At 38.1% G+C, this 24,296-nt stretch overlaps 1 protein-coding gene across 1 annotated transcript in view; it reads left to right on the top strand.

The window, feature by feature from the left end:
• The window catches only part of TMEM41B (transmembrane protein 41B), a 38,552-nt gene extending 15,242 nt beyond the window's left edge, over window positions 1–23,310 (top strand). Inside the window, exons 2-7 of the mRNA XM_036763979.1 lie at window positions 2,580–2,697; window positions 8,596–8,724; window positions 15,354–15,447; window positions 16,110–16,214; window positions 19,745–19,883; window positions 20,982–23,310. Of these exons, the coding sequence (XP_036619874.1) occupies window positions 2,580–2,697; window positions 8,596–8,724; window positions 15,354–15,447; window positions 16,110–16,214; window positions 19,745–19,883; window positions 20,982–21,151 (755 nt within the window). The 3' untranslated portion in view covers window positions 21,152–23,310. The remainder of the gene's footprint in view (window positions 1–2,579; window positions 2,698–8,595; window positions 8,725–15,353; window positions 15,448–16,109; window positions 16,215–19,744; window positions 19,884–20,981) is intronic.
• Window positions 23,311–24,296: the final 986 nt, after the last annotated feature.

Here is a 24,296-nt window from a genome sequence, read left to right as displayed (position 1 = left end):
AGCCAAAACAAAAACAAAAGAGAAGAGAAAAAGGCAAGCATGAAGTATTCCTCAATCTGCATTCAAACTTCATAGTTCTTTCTCTGGATGTAGATAGCATTCTCCATCGTGAGTTCTTTGGAGTTGTCCTTGCACCTTGTGTTGCTGAGAAGAGTGAAGTCTGTCAGGGTTGGTCCTCACGGAATCCATATATCTGTGGTTGTGTACATTGTTCTCCTGGCTCTGCTCCGCTCACTCAGCATTATGTCGTGTAGGTTTTTCCAGGTTGTTATGAAGTCCGTATCATCCCCATTTCTTATGGCACAATAGTATTCCAATACCTTCATATACCACAGCTTGTTCAGCCATTCCCCAATTGATGGGCATCCCCTTGATTTCCAATTCTTGGCTACCACAAAAAGAGCCGCTATAAATATTTTTGTACATATGGGTCCTTTTCCCGCTTGTGTGATTTCTTTGGGATACAACCCTAGAAGTGGTATTGCTGGGTCAAAGGGTATGAACATTCCTGTGGCCCTTTGAGCGTACTTCCAAATTACTCTCCAAAATGGCTGGATCATCTCACAACTCCACCAGCAATGTAACAATGTTCCAATTTTCCCACATCTCTCCAGCATTTATCATTTTCCTGTTTTGTTATTTTAGCCAATCTGACAGGAGACATGTGGTATCTAAGAGTTGTTTTGATTTGCATTTCTATAATCAGTAGTGATTTAGAGCATTTTTTCATATGCCTATAGATAGCTTTAATTTCTTCCTCTGAAAACTGCCTGTTCATATCCTTGGACCATTTCTCAATTGGGGAATGGCTTGTATTCCTATATATTTGGCTCAGTTCCCTGTATATTTTAGAAATGAGGCCTTTATCAGAGATACCCAGCCTATTTCTTGACTTTGAACTTTGTGTTAAAGTTAAAGTTGCATTCTGCGTACCTGAGGATGGGGATGTTCTGTCTCAAGTTACTGGCTTTTTTGTACTGCTATTTTCAGAGCTAGTTCTGAGGGTCTACGAGTTTTTAGTGCTGCCAGTGTGGTGTGATCTGAGGAGAGACGTGGTCACTGCTGGGTCTTTACCCGGGAAGGGCCCATTGCTTCCCTGCAGCAAATGTTTAGCACTCCTCTTGGGCTTGGAACTGTGACCAGGCCCCCTGCTCCCTTGTGACCAATCACAAGAGCTCCTCTTCACCTTGAAACTTTGACCCAGAGCTGTGTATTGGTAGTAGAGTTGCCGTTCAGCACCAGGTGCACACAGTTCCAGCATAGTACCCTATAATCTGTCTCTGACCAGTGGTCTGACCCACTTATCACCTCTGGGCTGAGACCTCCCGAAGCTGCTGCTGCACCTCCAAAGCCCCACCTCCCTCACACACCTCTCCTATTGACCTCCTTAGTTGTCTTCTGCTGAAGAAATGTCTCACTGTGACCTTTTGTTGGCTCTGTTGCTATAAAATTGCTTGGACGGGAATGTTGGGAGAGTTCAGCTGGGCTGCTGCCTGGGCGCTGACATCTTGGTTCCCCTTCTTTATCTTTTTCTGAATGTTGTCTGTCTGGATATTGTCTAGGAATTCTTTGGTAGAAAGGATTGTCTCTCCTCCCCTGCTCACCCAAGTGCTCTCACCTGGTAGATAGAAGACTAGCCTTGGAGTCAGACATGCCTCACAAAGTCCTCTGTAAGACTAAATGGCAGGTGCTCACTGAACTTCTTGAAAACCTTCGATTCTTTTTTTTTTTTGTCTTCTGATTTCTTCCAGACCTAGGCAGGCCTAGTAGTGGTGTCAGTGGGTCAGAAGGTGTGCCCAGTTTGGTAGCTTTTGGAACATAAATGTAGGTTCTTTTAACTCTAGAGTCAGTGCTCTTTCATGTTGTACTGCTTCAGTAGGACCTACTTCTGACCCCAAAGACCAAGATTAAGTCTTTCTAATATGTGTTAGCAGATTTACTTCTTTAGCAGTGATTAGTAATTTCATTTTCTTTCTCTTGGTTATCTTCAAATACTCAAATAGATTTGTGAACCTATTGATTTGGGAGTCCCCTCCAAACCATGGATGCCTGACCATCCTGTGCAGCTCTCATCTGTGTTCTCAAAAGTTCCACCCTGTATCCACCTGACTTTCTGGAGACCTTAATTAATTTTTCCCAGTATTTCAAAGAAACCATTGGAGCGCTCTGGCTGTTCATCTGTCATCCCTATCTCTTGACACATTATCAGCACATCTCTTTGACATATATCTTTGATGACATCCTTTATTCCTGGTGTTCCTTATTGGTTTTATGTTGAGTCTGCTCACATCATGCTTATTCACTAATTCTTATTACCTGGTACAAATTATGTGATTCTTTCTTCCTCTCTGTTACATCCTAAATTGGTTATTTGCCAAAAGGCAGTGTAAAGCTGTTAATCTTTACAAGGTATGTATTTTAAAATATTGTATTTCACTGAAAATGTTTTAGAAAAGAGATTTGAATAGCTTCCAGTAGGAATTAAAAAAAAACGCTTTCCTGGCTGAAAATAACTTTGCTACTATAAATAATGTTTTGTCCTTCTTTATTTCTTAATTATAATTTTATTTTTCTTTCAGTAAAAGCTAATGCAGAAGCTGGATCAGCAAGAATGTCTCTTCTTATACTGGTGTCCATTTTCCTGTCTGCTGCTTCTGTTATGTTTTTGGTTTATAAGAATTTTCCTCAACTTAGCGAGTAAGTATCCAAAAGAGGAACTGAATTTTTTCAACAGAAATTGAGGCACATAAATATACAAAAATATCAAAATTGGTTTTGTACCATGGCTCCCAAAATGAGATTAAGGATTAAAAGAATTAAGTGACAGTACTATCAAAAAAAATGGTGCTTCAGGTTCTACAACTTGTATGCCATATCTACATTGCTTTTTTCTTCCAAGATCTGCCCCCACCAGGAAAGTTAGGTTTCCTCTCCACCTATGCCCCTGAGCCAGAGGAGGAAGTTATGCTATAAGGGAAAGAGTAATAAATTTGGAGTCATAAACCTGGGGTTTTTTATGTAGTTTTGTGACCTTGGTTGAGTCATTTAACTTTTATGACCTTGTCTTTTCTTCATCCGTAAAATGTGAAAAAACTTGCCTTCTCTCTCCCACAGTGTCTCTGTTTCCTAGAGAGACATGCTGTTCTCACTTTTTTCCTTGGCTCTCTGATTTCTGTTTGATTTTTAGGGGAGGAGTGTGTCCTAAATTTCATTAATGAGTGGTTTCCATGATGAAATTCACCTTAAAAAGAGCTAGTCTCTAGTCACAAGGCTGGAGGGTGAAATATGCTGTTAACCCATTGCTCTACTATGAATAAAATTAAAGAGTCAGGAGACAAGAGAAGTTGAGGAGAGGTTCTAGAGATCAGAAGCAGGGTAAAATGAGGTGGATCTGTGCAGTGCTTGTCTTATTGCTGCCAGTTTGGCTCCTGAGGGAAGATGGGGTGAAGCTCCTTTGGCCTCAGCTGCTGTGGCTTAGTTGCAGTAACTCAGGTGGGGCTTTAGGTTTGCCAGTGCTGGAATCAGTCCTTCATTCCAGGGGCATGACAGCAGCACACTGTGGCTCCCGAAAGAAAAGGAAAGTAGAATAGCTGGGGGAATTCACTTCTGGATTCCTGGCAGAAAGCTTAAGTGTGTACAGAGAACAAGGATAAGAATCATGAAAAGTCTGGAGAACATGGTATATAATGATTGCTGGAGGAACGGGGAGTTTCTGTCCTGGAGAAGAGTAGACTTAGAGGAGAATAGAATTACTTTCAAGTATGTAAAAGATTCTCGTGTGGAAGAGGGCTTAGATTTCTTCTGCTTGGCCCTAAAGGGCTTATGAAATTTTGATAGAAATAAAAGCTTTTAATATTTAGAACTAGCTGAAAGTGTCATGGGCGGATTCTCCCTTATTGGTTGGATTCAAACAGAAGCAGGACAGCTGCTTGGGGATATTGTAGATCAGATGTATCAAAGTTAAATAGAAATGGGGGCCACTAAACCATACATAAGGCTCTCTGAGCCACATGTTGACTTAGAAAACCACATATCAATACTCTCTATATTTTATTTTAACTCATTTTGTTGAATATCTCCCAAATACATCCTCATCTGATTCAGGCCACATTCAGGAGTGTTGTGGGTCACATGCAGTAGGCTACATGTTTGACATCTCTGTTGTAGATACTTACCTGTTATGGGATTATATTTGATAGCCTCTGGGGGACCTTCTAGGCCACTATCTCTGTTGCTATAAGGCATGATTACCACTGTGTAGTTATGTAAATTACCAGTATTTTAAAATAGTTCTGTTTTATATTTTCTCAACCAGAGTAAGCCTTGTATATCCTTGGAGTAGATAATTGTTTGTAATTTAAGTTTTTTCATCCTCACCAGCTACCCTTTGAAATTATAAAGTTTGAACTTTAGTTCTTCAGTGTGTGCCTTTGATTTCTTCCTTAAAATGCAAATACTCTTGAGAAAGAAAAGAGTGAAAACTGTTTTTAATTGCTTATACTTTGAATTAGTATAAAATCCTTTCCTGTTACAAGGATAATTGATTTTAGTCTGACCTCATTTTATCGATGACAGAATCAAGGCCCAGAGAGTGGAAGCATTTTGCCAAAGATAATAAGTAGAAGAGCTGAGATTCAAACCTAGATTCTCTGAGTCTACAGCCATTGCTTTTTCTAATGTAGCACACTGATTACAGTAAGTTTGTATGGTAGATGGAAACACCATGAAGTGGGACTAGCAGGGGGAGGGATAAGGTCTAGACAGTAGTTTCCTGTGTTTCTCATTTTATCAAATGAAAATGAAATTTCAAAATGTTATATATAAAGATATAAGCTGATTCCCCAGTTGACAAATGGCCAAGGGATATGAATAGATAAGTTTTCAAAAGAAGAATGCAAGCTATCAATAATCATATGAAAAAATGTTTAAATTGCTAATAATTAGAAATATACAAATTAAAGCAATTCTGAGGTACCACCTCACACCCATCAAATTGGTAAAGAATAATGTAGCAGCAAGGCAATAAACACAGCATCAACGATAATCATGAATATGCCTATATAGTTCTTTATCGCAAAATATGAAAGACTCTCCATGTAGAAGGTAGAAGAAGTAAAACATTTATTCAGACACCAGAGAATCATATGCCATAACCAAACAATCTGCTCCCGCAACCAGTAGGCCCACTTTATCATAACAGCAAGGAACTTAAAACATAGTATCACAACATGGAGCCTCAACATCCCAAAACTCACAGTACAACTATCACAGGTTGACTTCCTTTACCTCAGCTCTAACTATCATGATCACCATTAACAGCCATTATGGCTCTCTCAGCATTTCCTGTGACACAACTTCCTTTTCCTCTCAGCAAGCTCCTCCCACCACATGTGACTTGGGCTTCCTGTGATGTAAGCAGATCACAAGGCCTATTAATGGGTGGGAAAGATCTTCAAATCTAAATTGCTATTACAGTGATAGAAAATGACAAATGACAAGTGTTGGAGGGGCTGTGGAAAAATGGGTACATTAATACATTGTAGGTAGAACTGTGAATTGGTCCAGTCCTTTCAGAAAGCAATTTGAAACTATGCCGAAAGTGATATTAATCTGTGTATATGTATCCTTTGCCCAGCTCTACTGCTACTAGAGATCAAAGGGATAGGAAAAGGACACACATGTACATAAATATTTATAGTAGCTCTTTTCATGGTGGCAAAGAATCTGAAAACTGAGGGGATGCCCATCAATTGGGGAATGGCTAAACAAGCTGTAGTGTATGAATAGGATGGAATACTATTGTACTATAAGAAATGAAACAGTATGGTTTTGTAAAAACTTGGCAAGACTTAATGAATTAAAGCAAAGTGAAGTGAGCAGAACTAATAAAATAATACATAAAATAGCAGTGATACTGTAAAGACTGACAAAAGACTCAAAACATATACTATCCACCTCCAGATAGAGAGGTGATGAATACACAGGGCAGGTTGAGGCTGAGTTTTGGTTTTTGTTGTCTTTTATTTGGTTTTTGGACATGACCAATGCAGAAATTTGTTTTGCTTGACTATACAGGTTTGTAAGAGGTTTTGTTTTCATGCTTTCTCAGTAGGGATGGGGGGATGGAATAGGAGGTGAGATAGAATTCAGACATGCAAATTAAATTTTGAAAAGCAAGAAAGATATAGGTTGCTATTTCTGTTTTCTGTAGAACTTAATAATTCAGTAATGTTTATTAAGTGTCTTCGTCTGCAAAGCACCATTTTGGGCTCTAGGTCTTTATATTTATGGTGTTTAGATTAGCCTCCTGTTCCTCTTGCATAGTGACAGTTAAGTATCAAAGCATTTCCACAAGAGGATTATCATATATTACAAATGTAAAGATTTAGCTAATAATACATCAGGCTTTTTTTTTTTTTTTGCAGGGGGAGGGCAGGGCAGTTGGGGTTAAATGACTTGCCCTTGCCCAAGGTCACACAGCTAGTGTGTCAAGTGTCTGAGGCCGCATTTGAACTCAGGTCCTCCGGACTCCAGGGCCAGTGCTCTGCTCACTGCACCAGCTAGTTGCCCCTAGGCTTTCTTTCTTAAAGAAGAAATTACCTTGAATACAGTTGTGTTCAAAACAAGGTGATTATATTGATTTTTGGAAGTGGAATAATTGATGAGAAATATGTTCAAACTTATTTTTACTTTCAGCCAAGATATATGCCAACTTTGATGTTGAACTATGGATTATTTAAAATGCCATGTGTATAATTTTAGAATAAATCCAGTGACTTAAGATTATAAAGGTTTTTCAAAGTATTGTGTGTTTTACGTGCAGTTATATTATTACTGGTATTTCCCTACTTTATGTCACTTAAATTTTCTGTAAATATTGACTTTACAGTGTTTACCCAGTCATTTCAGAATCCTCCCAATATTGTTCAATAAGCACATTTCCTTTATGGCTTATGAAATTCAGTGACACAGAAGGAACTCTGTGGATTTTTGAACTTTGGTGGTTGTGAATTTGGATTTGGTCTTTGGGTAAATGAATACACTTAGGCCAGCAGCATTGTGCTTTTGCCTTCCCACTATGGATTGTAAGCTCCTTAAGATCAGAGTTTTGTGTTGTTCTTTGTAGTCACAGTTCCTGGTTCCCTGGAGGGGAACCACAGCAGATCTACCCTCTGCCTGTTGTTTGTCTTTTGTTCTCAAAGAGGACCATGACATCAGGGAGGTGATGCCATGACATGCAAGGGAATTAGGTTTAAGTGAGGGACTGGCTGTACAAAGTCACCAGCCTCACTTTCTCCTCTGGAACCATCTGGGTCCAGTGGCCAAATATAGACCAGGACTACTGGAGATGGCCCCAGATGCAGTGGGGAACCCTTTTAAGCTAAGGTCTTTAAGAAGTCTTAGTTTGACTAAGGTAATGCCCATTCAGTGATTAAGGCTAGGTAAAAAATGAGGTAGAGAATGGCCTCTATTACCTAGTCAAAAAAAAAAAATGCTTGTAGATGGGTTGAACAGACTATTAAGTGCTTCCCATGGATGAATAACTCTGCTACACTGAGGGATACAGAGATAAAGCATTGGGGATACAAATACACACAAAAAAATCTTATAATGTAAAAAGTGAAGACAATATGCAAAAAAAAAAAGGCTAAAAAGTGGGAGAGGGTGGTAAGGAAGGTAGTGCAGCTGGGGCTCTTTCCATCACACCATGTCATTTCCGTGTAGTACGTAGTTGGCTTTGGGGTTACCCAGGTAGTGTAGCAAGTTGGCAGTGGGAGACTAAAGCTTGAGAGAGAGAGAGATGAGGGTTGTGAGTCATTAATACATGGTAGACAAGGTATCCTGAGAGAAGAGTATGAGTTCCTTGGGGCAGAAAGGATGACCAGGCAGGCATACTTGTACATTTGTTTTCAGAGTATTGTGGCAGATATGTGCCCATTTAAGTGGAGTGAGAGAAATGATTATTAACAACCAATATCTTGGGGAGATTGAGAGCTCTCCCCTTCTTCCAAATTCCTGATTTTAAAAAGTGCAGTCTCTAGGAGGACATCACTGACAATGACATTGAATTAACTCTCCTGCATCCCACCCAACCTTACTAGGAATTTAATCTAATGTGAAGAACCCCCTTGTGTTCTACTCAAGCTTTGGTAGAGACAGATCCTTTTGTCTAGATAGCCATAAAAAGCAATATATAGTTCTTGTCTGCAAGGATTTTGTAGTTGGACAAATATATTTGATCCAAACTACAATAAGATAAGAAAAAAGAAGAGAGCCAAACTAAGAAAGGGTAAATAAAGTATATATTAAGCACTTATAATGTACCAGGAACACTGCTAAGCACTAAGCATACACACATAGGAAGTAAGATAGGCCTTGACTCTAGCAAGACAACACATAGAGGGGAGCTAGAAGGGAGTGTGCTATTCCTTCATTGGCCTAATGAGGGGTAAAAGTGGCATGGGGGCCTGATTCTGGGCTCATCCCTCTCAGCTCAGATAAGAGTCCAGAGTTATGATAGAAGAAAAAACATAAATTTTGCTATTTTTCTGAACTAAATTAAAAAAAAAAACTAACTTTGTTTTATTTCTTCAGGGAAGAAAGAGCAAACATGAAGGTCCCCAGAGACATGGATGACGCCAAGGCACTAGGAAAAGTTTTATCCAAATACAAGGACACCTTTTATGTACAAGTACTTGTAGCTTATTTTGCTACATATATTTTGTATCCTTTTTTGTGAAAAACACCTTCTAGCTTTTTTGTGGGTAATGAAAAATTTCTTTTAGTGTTCTATTTAACAAGAACAATTTTTGTTCATTGTGTAAGTGACATTTGTAATTATATTTCTTATCTCACCTTGTTTTTATTTACCATCTACCCAGTTTCCAGATTAACGTGAAGCTTTTATTTCTTTAAATTCTGTCTGTTTTTCTAATGTAATCTTTCTTTTTTCTTCTTGATAAATGAAAGATTAACTTATTACTATCAAGAGTAATGATAATTATTTTATCACTTCTTTATGCATAATTTATAAAATGTTGTTATTCACTGTAATACTTATGATACTTCTACCTTGTTCCATCAGTCATGTCCTATATTTTATGGCCTTTTGGGCTGTTCCCTCTTTTTTGTTTCTTCTACAAATCACCAGCATTTTTATTATCACTGTCGTGTATATTTTGCATTTCAGATTATTCTATTACAACAGCCTTTCGTAGACGCCTGGTTATGGTGTGGAGGTGACTTTGGGTTGTATAAAGCTATGCCTCCGGCAAGTCCTGCTGAGAGTTGAACAGGCTTTGAGTGTTAGCTCAGTGACAGATTGTGTGTCACCTGAGGACCAACCAAGCTATATGTAGATAGGCTCACCACCAGGCCAATGGCAGAGTGATGAATATTCTGGTACTGTCCCTTCAGGTGTGCAAAGATTGCAACTTGGAAAGGCTGGGACTCCCAACACAATATTTGAGGGCTGGCATAGCTTGGTTTGGAGATGTTTCAATCAACAACTCCTAAAGACAGTATCCTAAGGTGTTAGAGGGACTGTGGTCTAAATCAGAGGACGTGTACACTGATATCATGTAATTAATCTGGGACTTCATTGATGTCATGAGTCATTGAATTAATATGTATACATGTGTATCCATACACATGTGTATCTTTCCCTTTCCCTCTATCTCTGTCTTTGTGTATATCTGGATGTGGATGTATGATTTCATTGGTTTAGGGAACTCCTAGAATGAACTTCCCTCAGGGATGTCGATTGGCTTTTCCTGAATTGCCTGGGGCACTGAAAGGTTAAAAGGCTTGTCCATAGCCACACAGCCAGTTTGTGTTAGAAACAGGACATCCTCTACTTCACCAGACTGTGTCCTAGATGCATCAATGTGGGGTTTGCCTCCTGCAGTGAAGATTGTAACCAACCCATTCATCTCTGCCCATCCTATGCAGTTCTTGTCTTTGTTTACCACAGCAGATCTACCTTCTATGCCTGGGGAGGGGGGAAGAATGTTCCTCTAACACATGACCAGCCTATCTTCTCTTTTGCTCAAATGTTTGATGGCATCCTTTACTCAGCTTATCCTTCATAATTCTTTATTCATAGTATGTTGCAGCTAGTTCAACCCTACCGTGTGCCTTTCTGTTGCCTTTGGATGATCCTCATTTCATTCCTTCCGAGGGTCTTGCTTCCGTTTACCACCACCAGTGTACTATCAGGTGTTCTAAAAAACTGAATCGTTGTGTCAGGGAGAAACTTGGGTTTCTTTGAAAAAACTGATTTTTTTCAGAGGTAATTATTACCTACTCTTCTTGTTCAACTTAGGATCCAGCTCATTGACCATTTGTACTGTCTTTCCAAGGTATAAACACATACACATATGTGTGCACACAAACATGCTTGTGTTTTTGCATGTGTGTGGACAAGTACCACAGATTGTCCATTCAACTTTATACCATAAAAGATTATGGATCTCATTTAGGGCTTGGCTCCACAGTATTCTAGGACTTGGTATAATCAGTATGTCATCTTCAAAAATAAGGCATCAAGAATTTATTAAGCACCTCCTGTGTGCTAGACGTTGCATTAAGTTCTGAAGATACAGGATGAAAGCAAAAAGTAAGACACTTCCTGCCCTTGTTCTAATGGGGGAAGAAGGTAACATGTAAAAGGGAGCTAGAAAGGGAACATAAGAGAGTCCAAATGAAGCATGACTGGCCTGGGTCTATCCCCAAAATGGAGACCCTCCAGAAGGAACTTGGTGGAGCATCCGAAGGCCCTCACCATCTTATTAAGGTCCCACTTTACTTAGACTTTATACAGTCTCCTCCATAAGAGGGGTGGGCACCTTTGGTGAGCCAGTGTCACTAGTTTATGTTTTGCCTGATACTATTGGTCAGAAGGGTCTTGAATAAGATTCTCTTTCGTATGTCTTTCAAGGAATTTCGTATATTTTTAATATATAAGTGGGAAACATCTTGATGGAGGAAAGACTTTTAAGGGGGAGTATTTTGCTCTAATGAATGAAGTACTTTTTTTATATTCAACAAACAATAAGCACATTTGGATCCAGGAATTCTTGTATCTTTTAGTCAGTTGTGTGATGGTAGGTGTCATTTGCTGTTGAATATTGCTTTCTACCTTTTTATGTTCTAATATTCTCATCAAGGAAGACCTTAGTTTATGTAGGTTATTCTCATCAAACATTTTTATAGATGAGAAAATAGCCATAGAGATCTATAGTGACTGATGTTTTTGTGCTAATAATATGGGTTTAGATTTTCCCCCTATGTCTTTTGGTTATCTTGATTGTGTCACCTCTTTCTGAATTCTTGGTAGAATTTCTCTGCCTCCTCATTCTCTGCAATAGATGTTAGTGGTGATAATGATAGCCAACTTTTATATAGTGCTGTAAGGTTTGCAAAGCACTTTACACATAATAATCTTCTTTAATCTTTAGAGCACCTTGTGAGCTGCTCGTCATTATGTCTGTTTTATAGGTGATTCATAAATGGAGAGTGACAGAAGTTGAGTAAGTGTTTGAGGAAGGATTTGATTTTAGGTCATACATCCAGCAGTCCAAATCCAGCATGATGTCTACAGTGGTAACCAAATGTTCCATAAAGTTTCTAGTAGTTTTTGGGTATATGATAAAACCAGTTCCTTTCTTGGCTTCATTTATATCAAGAATGTTAAGATTCATATAATTCAGCTTCTTCTGTAGGATGTCTATTAAATAGCTGTGGGACAAAAGATCTTACATTGAAAGCAGCAGTAGTCAAGTTATTGTTTACAGGTTTTCTGAAAATTATGTGATTCTTAGCAACCTCTTGGTTCTCTTCTTTACCTCTGCTATCATCACTTCAGAAGCGGAGGGGGGAGGGGGGCGTTGAACAGGGCTGAGGGACATTGTTTTACTTTTTGTCTCACGGAATTCATTACAAGTGGCCAGACTCCTGGTGATAACCTCTCTGCCCTTGCTAAGCAGCCTCAAAACACAGGCCTCTTCTTGTGAGGATTGAGGATTGTATTTGAAGCTCTTCTAGACTCTGCTAGAGCTTGGCATAGCCTCTCAGAATCCAGTGTCATTGACATGCTAATGGGAGGATTGGCAGAGAGCACGTTCAAGCCCCTCATTTTATGCAGAAAGAAATAGATTCTGTGCCGTGAGGTGATTTGTCTACTCTACAGTCAATGGCTAGTTAGTGGCTGAACTGGGGAGGGAACGATAATTGACTGATTCAGAGAGCTGGGCTGTTTAACACACCTTTTTGCTTCTTTTAACCACCTTGTTATATTTCTTTTAAATTAGCAGTATCAATGAAAATTCCCCTAATTGAAAATCTCAACATTATCTAATGTTTATGCATAGAGACCAACTTGTTCCTTTTTATAAAATATATAATGGTGAATATTGTTATATACCATGTCTTCATCATTCTTCTACTTTTTTACCCATAGACCTTGAGGATAGTAACATCAGAGAAGCTCACATGCATGGAGCATGGTGAGAGTATTTAATCTAATTAAATTAGTCATAAAAATTAAGACATTCCTCTAATGTACAACTTATAGAGAAATAAGGACACTGAACACTGGAATCAGTGTACCAAGCAAGTGTCCTCCATTTCTTTTGACCTTTGTCAGGTATTCATAGAACTTTTGTTTGCAGAAAATTAGGCTTTTGTTCCTTAATTGGGTGGAGCTTAGCAAAGCGAATAGCTTAAGGAAGGATGATGATTACTGTTGCTAAATGTGTATAGAAATAATGAACAGGGCCTGGGCCATGGTAGGTTTTCCTTTTTTTCTTCAGCCTAATTATAAGACTGATTAACAGCCAAGATATATACACTATGTAGGACTGGTCTCTTGCTCTTTGGACCTTTTGGACTAATTAGTCCACTGTTGGGAGGTTTAGTATTTACTGGGAGCAAGAGAGACTTTTATACTTTTATTAAGGTAGCAGCATGCTTTTCATAACATCAGCAGTCCCATTTAATACATTAGATCTTACAACGGCATTGCAAAACCTCTCTTATATCTTTTGCTTGAAACATAAATTGTAACATCATTCCTGTGAAATTAGTTGTCCTTTGTAAAGTTTAATACCTTAACTTTTAAATTGAAGCGGGGAACATTTATATTTGTAACCTTTTTAAGGAATCTATTTGAGTTTGTTCCCCCATCCCGTGTATAGGGAAGGTGTGGGTATTGAAAGCTCCATCAGACATTCTCATCCAATAGTATTCGAGATTACTGTGTACTTCAAGGACCTTAATTTCCTTTATATTGCAGCCTGACCTAGTGGTCAGAGTGCCAGGCTTGAACTCAGGAAGACCTACACCAAAAGCTTGCTTCTGACACTTAACTGTGTGACTTGGGCCAGTCTCTTAAGCTCCTTGGGCAAATCATTTACACTCTTTGGGCATCTGTAAAATGAGGGGGTGGAGTTAAATGGCCTCTGAGGTTTTTCCAGCTCTAGGTATATGATCCTATGAGACTGTTTCCCCATCTGTAAAATGGGAATGAGACCTGTAGTACTTACCTCGAAGGATTGTTGTGGGGCTCAGAGGTGATAATGTTTGTAAAATTCTTTGGACCTTAAGATACTACATGACTCTTAGTTAATGATAATTTAGTGGATGTTTCAGAGTTGGCTGTGGTCATAAACTTCTAATTTTGCTAGACAGGTCCTCACGTTAGAGACATGGTCCATTAATAGACCATACTTGGAGTCTGGTGGGAAGAGCTTGAAGTATGTTAGCACATAGCCTTCATGAACCCAGAGTCGCCTCAGTGCCATGACGTACCATTAGGGGAGAATAAAATAGCCCTTATTTGTAGAAAATGTTTTCTGTTGGAAGAAAAAACAGTGGATAAAAAGGCATTCTGTTTAGGATTAAAATGGTTAATTATTTTGATTCAGTTGTTTTGTCTGTAGTCTTTGTTATTGTCTTGTACCCAATTCCTTTATTGATTTTAGTAGTAATTTCACTGCATTATCGTCAAAGATTTTATGACAAATTTTTTTTTGCCGGAAAGTGGGGTGTGACCATTAAATGAAGCTTTTATAAAAAATACATTTTAAATTGTGCCAGTATTACTTAAAAATGATTTATTACTAAACTGTCTTTGGTATAGGATTAAGATGCATGGAGTACTGATGAATATAAGTAAAAATTGGGAAAATGCAAGTCTTAACATGTCAAGTGACTTACTCATGAGAGCCTTGCCTTCTTGCTCGCTCCCCTTATGCCTAGGGCTCTTCATTGGGTTGAGTGACAGTACTGTTAGTACTGTAGTGCTCTAAACAAGCCATGCAAGTCAGCTTTCAGAAGTATACTGACAATGAGTGTGCTAAGAATTCTAGTCTCACTCAACAGGTGAGAGATAAATGCATGTCCATATGCTGCTGGCCAATGCATTGCTGCTCTGTTTACCTTTTAAGCTGCGTGATGAAGGGAATTATACCGAGTGATGATTTCACAGTGAAAGGTTATAAACCCATTTTTGGACTAAAAAAAAAAAACCCAACACCACAGGGTGCAATAATTATGTGGTAGTGGCGATTATGTGGTGAAATATGGTAGTATTAAAAATAGCATTAAGATAGTATTAAAATCTGTCTGCTTGTCACTTATACTACTAATAATTAATTTAGATTACCAAATTATATACTTCATATGATTTATTTGGTTATATATAATTAATTTATAATTATTATAATTTGCTTATAATTGTATACATTACATAATTGTGTTAAAGGAGATTTCCAAGACAGTTTATTTCCTTGTTTTTGTTAATGCTATCACAAATTATAATACGAATATTGTTTAACCAAGTACATATTTATTTCAAAAATTTTATGGGAGGTAGAGAGAGAGATTAACTTTATTTTCTACCACCAAGCTAATATAATTCTATTTTATTCTTTTAAAACTTCATTTTATTGCCTAATATAACCCCTATTTTTTATTAGTAAAAATTTGTATTTTGTGGAAACAATTTCCTATGCTTAAATTTGAAGTGATCTGTCAGCAAAGCAAGTGATTGGCTACCAAATTTTTATGGTTTTTAAGTTTGATATATTAATATTTTCTTAAAATAGGACATTTTTTAAGCAAAATTATACTGTCATTATTAACTCCATGGATAGCAACCTTTATAGGTAAGACATTCTACTAGTATAAAAAAGTGAATTATGATAGTTTGTAGAAATCAAATCTATTGAGTGTTACTTATGTTCATGTGGGTTGTTTTGTAAATTATACCATATGCATTATTCTAAAGTGTTGAATTTCTTTTCTTTTAAGGATTTTACTTACATTTTAATCCTTAACCATTAAGTTTATAGCTTGCAAACATTTGCTATTCCAGGTTCTATATTTCTCAGTATTCTCTCAGGGTTTCTTTATCCCTTTCCACTAGCCTTATTCCTTGTTTGTTTGGTAAGTATGTGTGTATGCATGTATGAATGGGTGTGTGTATACGTATACGTACAAACACACATATCTTTGTAAGGAGCAGTGGGGAAATGATTTTAAAGTTGGATGTGATGATGTCCTAGGGACACTCTGTGAGATGAGGTTTAGCAGAAGCTGAAGGGCTCTGTGGCGGATAAAAATTGTACCATTTGATGGGACAGTACCAAGCCACTCTGTTACCTTCCCTGTCTGTCCCAGAACATACTGCTCTTTGGGGAGTCACATGCTATTGTTGGAAAGGAGGTGGAACTTTTGATCTGGGAAGCTATAAAGACTGTAATAGAGCCTCATAAGGACAGCCTTGGGCAGAAAGAAGTTCCAGATTGATGGTACCTGATTTCTCTTATTTCTTTTTTGTTACATCTGCACAACAGATTTAGATTCTAGCTCTGCCACTTACCAGCTGTGTGACCGTGGGCAAGTAACCTAACTGCTTTGGGCTTCAGTCTCCCCATTTCCAAAATAAGAAGGTTGGACTAAATGACTTCTGAGGTCTCCTCTAGTGCTAAATCTATGATCCTAAGGACCACATGAAATTGAGGTTAGGTGAATCCTTAGAGTGAAGAGGGTCCTATCAGTAAGTTAAGGAAGTCTAGTTGTGCTCATAGCTTTCTGTTGCTTTTTAGTGCTCTGGACTCGGTGCGTCCTTCTGTTACATGCTTTCGTATTTGGTTGGGAGACCAGTGGTATACAAGTATTTAACAGAAAAGGCGGTGAAATGGTCACAGCAGGTAAAAATCTCCTTTGCATTGATGCAGTTTTATATAGTACAGTACTGAATGTACCATCCTTACTATGTACAAACATCTTTACTTAAAATAACAATAAAATGGACAATTAAGAATTTTGATTAAAATGTAAACTGTTTTGTTGTTGGTGCTGTATTTCTTTAAACCTTTGTTTATCACTGTGACATTGATAGTGAGATTCAAATTAAATGCACCACTTCTCAGTGGAAAGGTTTATACTTCAGGTAGGGGTGTTCTTAATGAACCTCTGAGGTTCCGTCTGAGATTCTGTGATGCCGAATACAATGTGCTTTTAATTAAGTTACTTATAGTGTATTACAGAACTTAGGCAGCCACTCAGTATTTATTGAAAGAAAAAGAGATGTTTAATTTCCTACAAATGAAAAATTTCGTTTCAGTGAATTTAATGTCTTACATGATCACAGTAATTTTAGCAATTAGTTCCCATAATCATTAAAAGCCAAATTTTCTGTGTTTCTGTGATGTTTTAAATGACTTGATTTAATCTCATCTGAAAAGGTCACAAAATCACTTTTAAAAATCTTTTTTTTTTTTTTTTTTTTAGAATGAAGTCGCTTACAGATTAAATTCTTTAGGCATATTTGCTACTGAACCTCCTTAGTATTATTGCTTATCTTCCCAAGCAATTTATGGGAGTAATTAAATTTGAGTCTAGATTTTGTAGGATTTTACTTTTGCTATTGCCTACATTAGTAATCTGTTAACTTCTAAAATTTTTGTGATATTACTAGACCAGTAGGAAATTGAGATTTGTATTTAGTAGGCATGTTCACTTACTGTTAGGTACAAACCCCTGTGCTTTGTAGATACCTTAAATGAAAATGGACAGTACATTTTTTGCTTTTTTTACTTAGCATTTTAGAATGAGTTTTTAAGTTTAACTCTAAATCTTTAATATCAAAACATCCTAGTTGTCATCTACTTTTTAGATTCCCATAAAATTTTGTAATAGCAGGTCATAATATAAAATTGGGTGATGAGCTAGTGTTTAACTGGGTGGAAGGGAGAGAAGGTAAATTTTTGTTGAGCAGATATGACAGGGTGTATTAGAGAGGGGAGAGACGAGGCAGGGAGGCCAGCAAAAAGAAGCTGTCGCCATAGTCCAGACGAGAACTGATGAGTACCCATGCTAGCAAGGTGGCTTTGTGGATTGGAGGAGAGGCTTGAGGAAGACGATACAGAAATAGAATCCACAATAGCCTCAATCGATTGAATGTGTGAAGAGTTGGGGAGAGCAAAGAAATGAGGGTGATTCTGAAGTCAGGAACTTGGATGACTGGAAGTATGGCTCCCCAACAGAACTAAATAGAGTTAAGTTTAGGTAGAAAGAAAAGGAGCTCTGTTGAGCAGACCTTCTGTTCCTTTCTGACTGCTTCACTATCCCACTCTCTGTGGCAGCTATTTGAAATCTTCATTTCTTCTTCAACCTCCCACTCCATCTCACCCTCCAGGGAACTTTGCTTCTTTGTGGAAAGAATCGAGACTATTCTCCAAAAGTTCCCCCCTTTTCCCTCTTGTCTCATCTCCCATATTTAGACATCCCCACTATTTCCTCCTTCACTCCAGTCTCCTTTTTCTTGCCAGGGCCCAACTCTCCTACATTTGCTCTTATTTCCCATACTCTTCCATTTTTCCAGCAAATTGTCCCCATTTGTCCTCCCTACTTTCTTATCTAGAATACCCCAGATGTCTTAGTGCAGTTTTAAGCTAGTAAAACTCCTTCCCTGCTCCCTACAAACATACCTGTGTTTCCCCTCCTGTCCTATAATTTTTCTGTCTTCATGGTTAAACTCCTTGAACTCAAGGCCTCCACTTCCTCTCACTCTTCTTTTGCAGCCTGGCTTCTGACCTCATCATTCAACTGTGAAGTGGCGCTCTCTGAAGTTACCAGTGATCTCTTAATTGCCAAGTCTAAATAGCCTCTTCTTAGTCCTTATCCTTCTTGTGTTCTGAAGCATTTTATATTGCCAGTCACCTTCTCCTGGGTTTCCATAACAGACGCCTTCTCCTGATTCTTCTTCTCTCTGCCTGATCACGCCTTCTCAGTCAGACTGTTGAGGACACCACCGTCCTTTCAGTCTAAGCTCACACATCTCATTGTCGTCCCTGACTCCTCCCTCTCTCGCATGGTAGCATTTGAAATTCTTTCTAGCCTGGCCCCTTCCTGTCTTTCCAGGCCCCTCATGCTTGGCCCTTCTCCCCGTGCTCTACGTTCCAGCAGCGTTGGTCTCCTTACAGTTGTCTGAACGTGCACTGCATTCCTATGTGTGCCTCTGCACTGACTCTTTCTCCATATCTGTAATGCTCTGCTTCTTCACTTCAGCCTCTCTGGTTCCCAGGGTTCTTCCAGACTCTGCCAGTGTGCCACCCATTCCAGGAAGCCTTTCCTGACCACCTACCCACCACCAAGTGTCTTCCATCTATTCAGTATAGATCTTTATTTATCTTGTTCTATCCCCTGTTAGAATGTAAGTTGCTCAAAGACAGAAATGATTTTTGCCTTCCTTTGCATCTCAGTGTTTAGTGTAGTACTTGGAATATTGAGTTAAATAAATGCTTGTGGATTTGGTTAGCAATGTTAAATATTATGGAGAGGTCAAAAGGATAAGAACTTAGAAAAGGATTGTTATCCATAGTGAAGAGTTTAGGGTTGAATTTACAAATAAGGCAGAGATAAGGAGAAAGCAGTGGCTTATGGAAAAAGGGACACTATCAGTTTTTACTTGTAACTTCAAGTGTATAATTATCATTTTCCTGTCCTCTGTCAGCCTTCTTCAGGTTACCTTTACCCAAAGGAAATGGAAGTCTATTATAAGAGGATTTTTTTTTTTAAAAAGGCCTACCTAAAGTGGATCTCTTTGCCCTCCAAATTTGCTGCTCTTTTCTTACTGTGTATACCGAGACACTTCTTATAAGTGGAAATAACATTATAAATTTTTTAGTTTCAATTCTTACATTTTGCAGATGAGGAAATTGAGGTCTAAAGAGGTAAAGGCATTTATCCTTGCCTACATAGGGAATTTAGGTGGATTCAGGACAAGCAGTCTCTTACCTCCCATTCCATTGCTCTTTCTGCTACGCTATCCTGAATACTTGTGCTTCTCTGCAGGGAATTTATAGATAATTGTAAGTTGTTTATTGTCCTAAAAAGCTATTGGCATGTTTTTGCCCAAAAAATAAAGAAACCCCCATTGATAAAATTGTGGTAGAAATTGTAAGCACATATCCTAAAAGAAAATCCAGTTCTATTTCTTATTTAAAAATCAGAATTTGTTACATTCAATATCTTATGCGGATTTATGCTAGAACAATTCCTTCATTGCCACCACTGAATATTTTCATATTTTTTTCCACTTATTTCCTTTTTTGTTCATTTCACCTGGATAAGATCAGTGATTAGCAGGCGTATGCATTGTAAGATATTTTGAAAGAAAAGTTGGAATCCTAGATAGAATTTGCTTGAATTCTAATCCTTTTCTCTTTTATAACAGGTTGAACGACATCGAGACCATCTCATTAACTACATAATATTTTTGAGAATAACTCCTTTTCTGCCTAACTGGTTTATTAACATAACATCTCCTGTTATAAATGTACCATTAAAAGTGTTTTTTATTGGTACTTTTCTAGGTAAGACTTTAGTTGTACATATTTTACAGAACACTGCCCTCTACTGGAGACTGACTTAGAGGACAGGATTATATAAGAATTTAAAACTCTTGTTATATGAGACCACAGCAGGTTACGAGGAAGCCTTGATTTCTTTTGTCTTGCAGTTTCCCTTTTGATTTTTATCCGGTACTATATCTTTGACATAAATGTTAATCATTTAAGGAAGTTGTTGAATTTCATTCTCTGAAGAAAATTTAGCCCATTTTGAAATTTGTCTGTGGGCAGCCTGCTTGGAGGCAGAATAAATATTAGATGAACTTGAGGTCTTCCTGGTCAGATCTGTTTTTTCAGATTCCCATTAAAATACTAAGATAACAAAATAAGTAGTGATTTTTCACGTTTTTGGTTAATGCTTGCAAATCCTTTGCCACTTAGTAGACTGTCTTTGAGATCTGCTGTGACTGCCCCCCCCCCCCAACCCTGGTGAAGAACTTGTTGATAAATCCCAACACTTGGCTAATCCTGGTTCTGAAGTGAAAATAGCCACACCTCATCCATTCCCTTCTCTAAAGTGGTAGGTTCGTTCTTAGTTTGTGCTGAGTTGACAAAACCTTTGCAAACCTGGGATCACCTGCCGACGAGGCATCAGAAGAAGACCTTAATGGTCTTAGGACTTAGGTTTCTAAAAATGGTTTCAATTCCTAATAGAGAAATTGATGAAGACGTAGGCTTTTCCATTTTTATTAACAAATATGGAAAAAAAAACCCAACTCTTTGTTTACAGCTTTTGACTAAAATTGAAAAAAGGGACTTGGTACTTACTGTATATGATGTAGTAAGTATTCCTGGAGTCATGAAGTTTTAAAGGGAATCTTAGAAATCATTTAGCCCATCCCTGTCTGAGGCCCATGGAGGGGAATCGATCAGTACCAAGTCACCCAGCTATTGTTAATTCTTTGACCTGTCAGTTTAAAATGATTCACTTTTCGGCAAACCTTTAAGTGGTGTTTTTGTCCTGTGTCTTTCATGAATTATCTTTCAAAAATGAGAGGCGGCGTATTGTTCTTAAAACTTAAATCACGTATCTTGATCCTTTGGTTTTGTGTTTTATTCCAGGTGTTGCACCTCCATCTTTCGTAGCAATCAAAGCAGGAACAACACTCTACCAGCTTACAACAGCAGGGGAAGCTGTTTCCTGGAACTCAGTATTTGTCCTGATGATTTTAGCAGTTGTCTCTATTCTGCCAGCTATCTTCCAGAAAAAACTGAAACAGAAGTTCGAGTAACAAAGCACTTTGGTTTTAATTTCCCTGTATTTTCATCTCAGGATCTGCAGTTCCATATTTTTCTGTTTTGAAATCATCTCTTCACCAATGGAAAAAGGGAACATTTTCCTATCAAACAGCTGAGGGAAGGCATTCTAAGTGGCAAGGAAGAAGACGAAGCAAAATGGCAATTGGAAAAGGACATTGATTTGCTTGGGTGGGGAAACACTAACTTCTAAATGACCACCTAGCCAGTAACTACAGACAAGTATTAATGGCAGGTTGCAAGAGAACTCTTCATCTAAACCCGTAGAGCTAATCTAGCTGTTATAATCCCAGGACCTGCGTACACTTATCCCTGACTTGGTAATTGGGGCTGTTGATTTTCCCTTCTCCCTTCCCTCTCTTTCCCAAGTGATAACCTAATGGATATGCAACAGTACTTGCTGGAAAACAAAAGTGTTAATATTCCTGCTGAGATCAGCCTTTTTTTTTTACAGAGCATCAACTGGGAAAATGAGACTGACATACTATGGTTCTTATTTTTTCCTTCTTAGGTTTGTGCTGATTGGTTTAATTTCAGGCCCTTGGAAGATTGAGGAATTCAGTTAGGATATAAAGTTTTTCTACTTTTGTGGGGTTTGATTTTTGATGTTTTGTTTTGAATTTTTATCATGAATTCATCTGAATTTTAAAATTCTGACCTCAACTTCTTTGTTCTCTTTAAACTAGTTTTGCCAATATTTCAGTTGTGCCTGTATATTAGGGTGATCAAAATTAATGGCAATAATTTCTATCGAAATAATATTTTAGAATACTATTCTTCTTTGAAAACTCAGAAGAGGGTTTCCAAAGCATCACTCCAAATACAGTCTGAAGGGGGTAGAAAAATTGCACTGCTATGATTTTTAGGGACGAAAACTTTGTGCCAGTGCACATCTTCACTGGTAAATATAATAAATTGGTTAAAATAGTTATGGAATTTTCATCCTTAATTTATTAGTCTGGTACTTAAAGTATGTTATGTAATTACACTTTCTAATGCATGTTATACTTATAAGGCTCTGGTTTTTGTACCCGATTGGTAGCTTTTTGTTTGTAGCTGCTTTAGATCAATGCTTTATTTTGTCTTAAGCCACCAAATAAAGAACACTGTCTCTCAAACGGTAACAACTCTAAATAGGTAGCACTGGAAAAGCCGTCTGCTGCTTGCTGCTTGTTTGGAATGCCTCTGATTCCGAGCTTTGCCATTCTGCAAGGTTTTGTCAGTTTTGTTTTCCCAGAAATTTGTCAATGCATTAGAGTCTTCTTTAGAAACAAGAGAAGCCCTGTATTATTATTATTAATTTAGAAAGATTTGGTCATCTTTAAAACCTGGTTTCTAAAATATAATGTGTCACAGTATTAACAAATGAATTTATTGTAAATACACAGAAAATATATTAACATGTACATGTCTCACTGCTTTATGTGATCCGATTAAACTTCCTTAGACCTCACAGCAAAGGTTTGAGTATTTTTACATAAAAGGATTTAAAACATACTCTATGGACAAAGTAGTACTAATTTAAACAGTAGGACAGAGTAAATTTTTACTTCAAAATATGAACTTGAATTATCATTTATGAGCCTGGCCTTGGCAGAGCAGTGAAGCTTCACACCACTGAAGCCCTCATGACTGTTGCCTTTCCAGAGTTATTTTGTCAGCATTATTAACTGTTTAGTTGCTTCCCTCATACTGTTGACCTTTGTATAGTAGGAATGTGTCTGCTATTTTCAGTTCAACGTTGTTTCTTTTTCTAAGAATGTCATTGACTTCAAGCTAGTAGTTGTAGATTCCTTTTCAGTGGCTACTAAGAAGGAATCCTTGAGCATGTTTTACTGGGGGAAAATTTAGCCAGTGGCATGCAAAGGCCCCTTCACAAATGTGGCATTCCTGGAAGACTTGTTCTAATGCCCCAAATTAATAAAGTCCACTTGGCACAAGTTTCAGTCCTTCGGAGGGAGAGAGCTGCCATGAAACGAATGGGAAGGTAAGGCCCTAACTTACCGTGTGACATTGCATTCACTTGGCAAAGTAGATTGTCTTTGGAATTGTTTATTATGTTTTGTGTACAATATTTTTAAGATACTCAGTGTAAGCTAAACTGTGATGGGAATAAAACACTTGAGAAACATCAGTGTTGTGCGTGGATTTTATTTCACAGAAGCTTTTCTATTAATAACTTACTTTGAACTTAGGAACTGACTGAGGAGTGCTTTTTAAACCTTAAATGCTCTATGTAAGTGTGAGTTATCCATAATAATGTTTATTTCTGTGTGTTGTTATTGCCTCAACTGGACAATCTCTAGAAAGGTAGAGAGGGTTGTGTCTTATTTTTGTAGCCTCTCCTAGCGTCCATCGCAGTGCTTTGCATTTTGGTCTAGAACTCTCTTTCATTCCTTTACCCAACTCTGGGTGACAACTCCCTCTACCATTGCAGATCAGGAATTACTCTGCACTGCACCAAGAGGCTAAGTGATTTGCCCAGTACATACAATTAGTATGGGATAGTGGTGGGACTCGAACCTCAAGCGTCTCCCTCTCCAGTCTTTGCCCCACTCATTGAGAAGGCAAGAAATAGGATAGCCATTATACATATGAAGTCCTGGAAGACATATTTCCACATTAGCTGCATTGTGGGGAAAAAAAAGAAAAAAAACAGTCTCCATTTTGCGCTCCAAGTAGATCCGTTCTCTCTCTGCAGGTGGATGGAATTTACTAACCATCAGTAACCCTCAGCACAATTCTGCTTGGCTTGAGTTTCTTTAATAATTTCTCACATGATGTGGCTCCTGTAGGTCCTATAGCCGTATCTATTGAAGACCTAGAAAAGAAAGTTCTTGTCACCAAGGTCCTTATAGTACTGTCAAATGATTCAGCATCAGAAGTGGATGTATCATCACTGGAAATGACACGAAAGAAGAGACGTTCCCATCTGCTTTGCTGCTGTACCCTTCCATCTGATTCGCCCCTGAAACCTTACACGAATGACTACCCCTCTACAAGGTGCCCACCTTAGAGCAAGGACTGTCTCTTCTGTTTTTATCCCCCACATTTAGCACAGTGCTTTCTTTGCACATACTAAATCCTTTATTCATCCCTTTGTGGTTTCCAGACCCTTCA

This window comes from Trichosurus vulpecula, chromosome 6 (assembly GCF_011100635.1).
Source record: "Trichosurus vulpecula isolate mTriVul1 chromosome 6, mTriVul1.pri, whole genome shotgun sequence".
Lineage (NCBI taxonomy): Eukaryota > Metazoa > Chordata > Mammalia > Diprotodontia > Phalangeridae > Trichosurus > Trichosurus vulpecula.
Note: the sequence above shows the minus strand (reverse complement) of the source record. Positions and strands in the feature narration are given on the sequence as shown.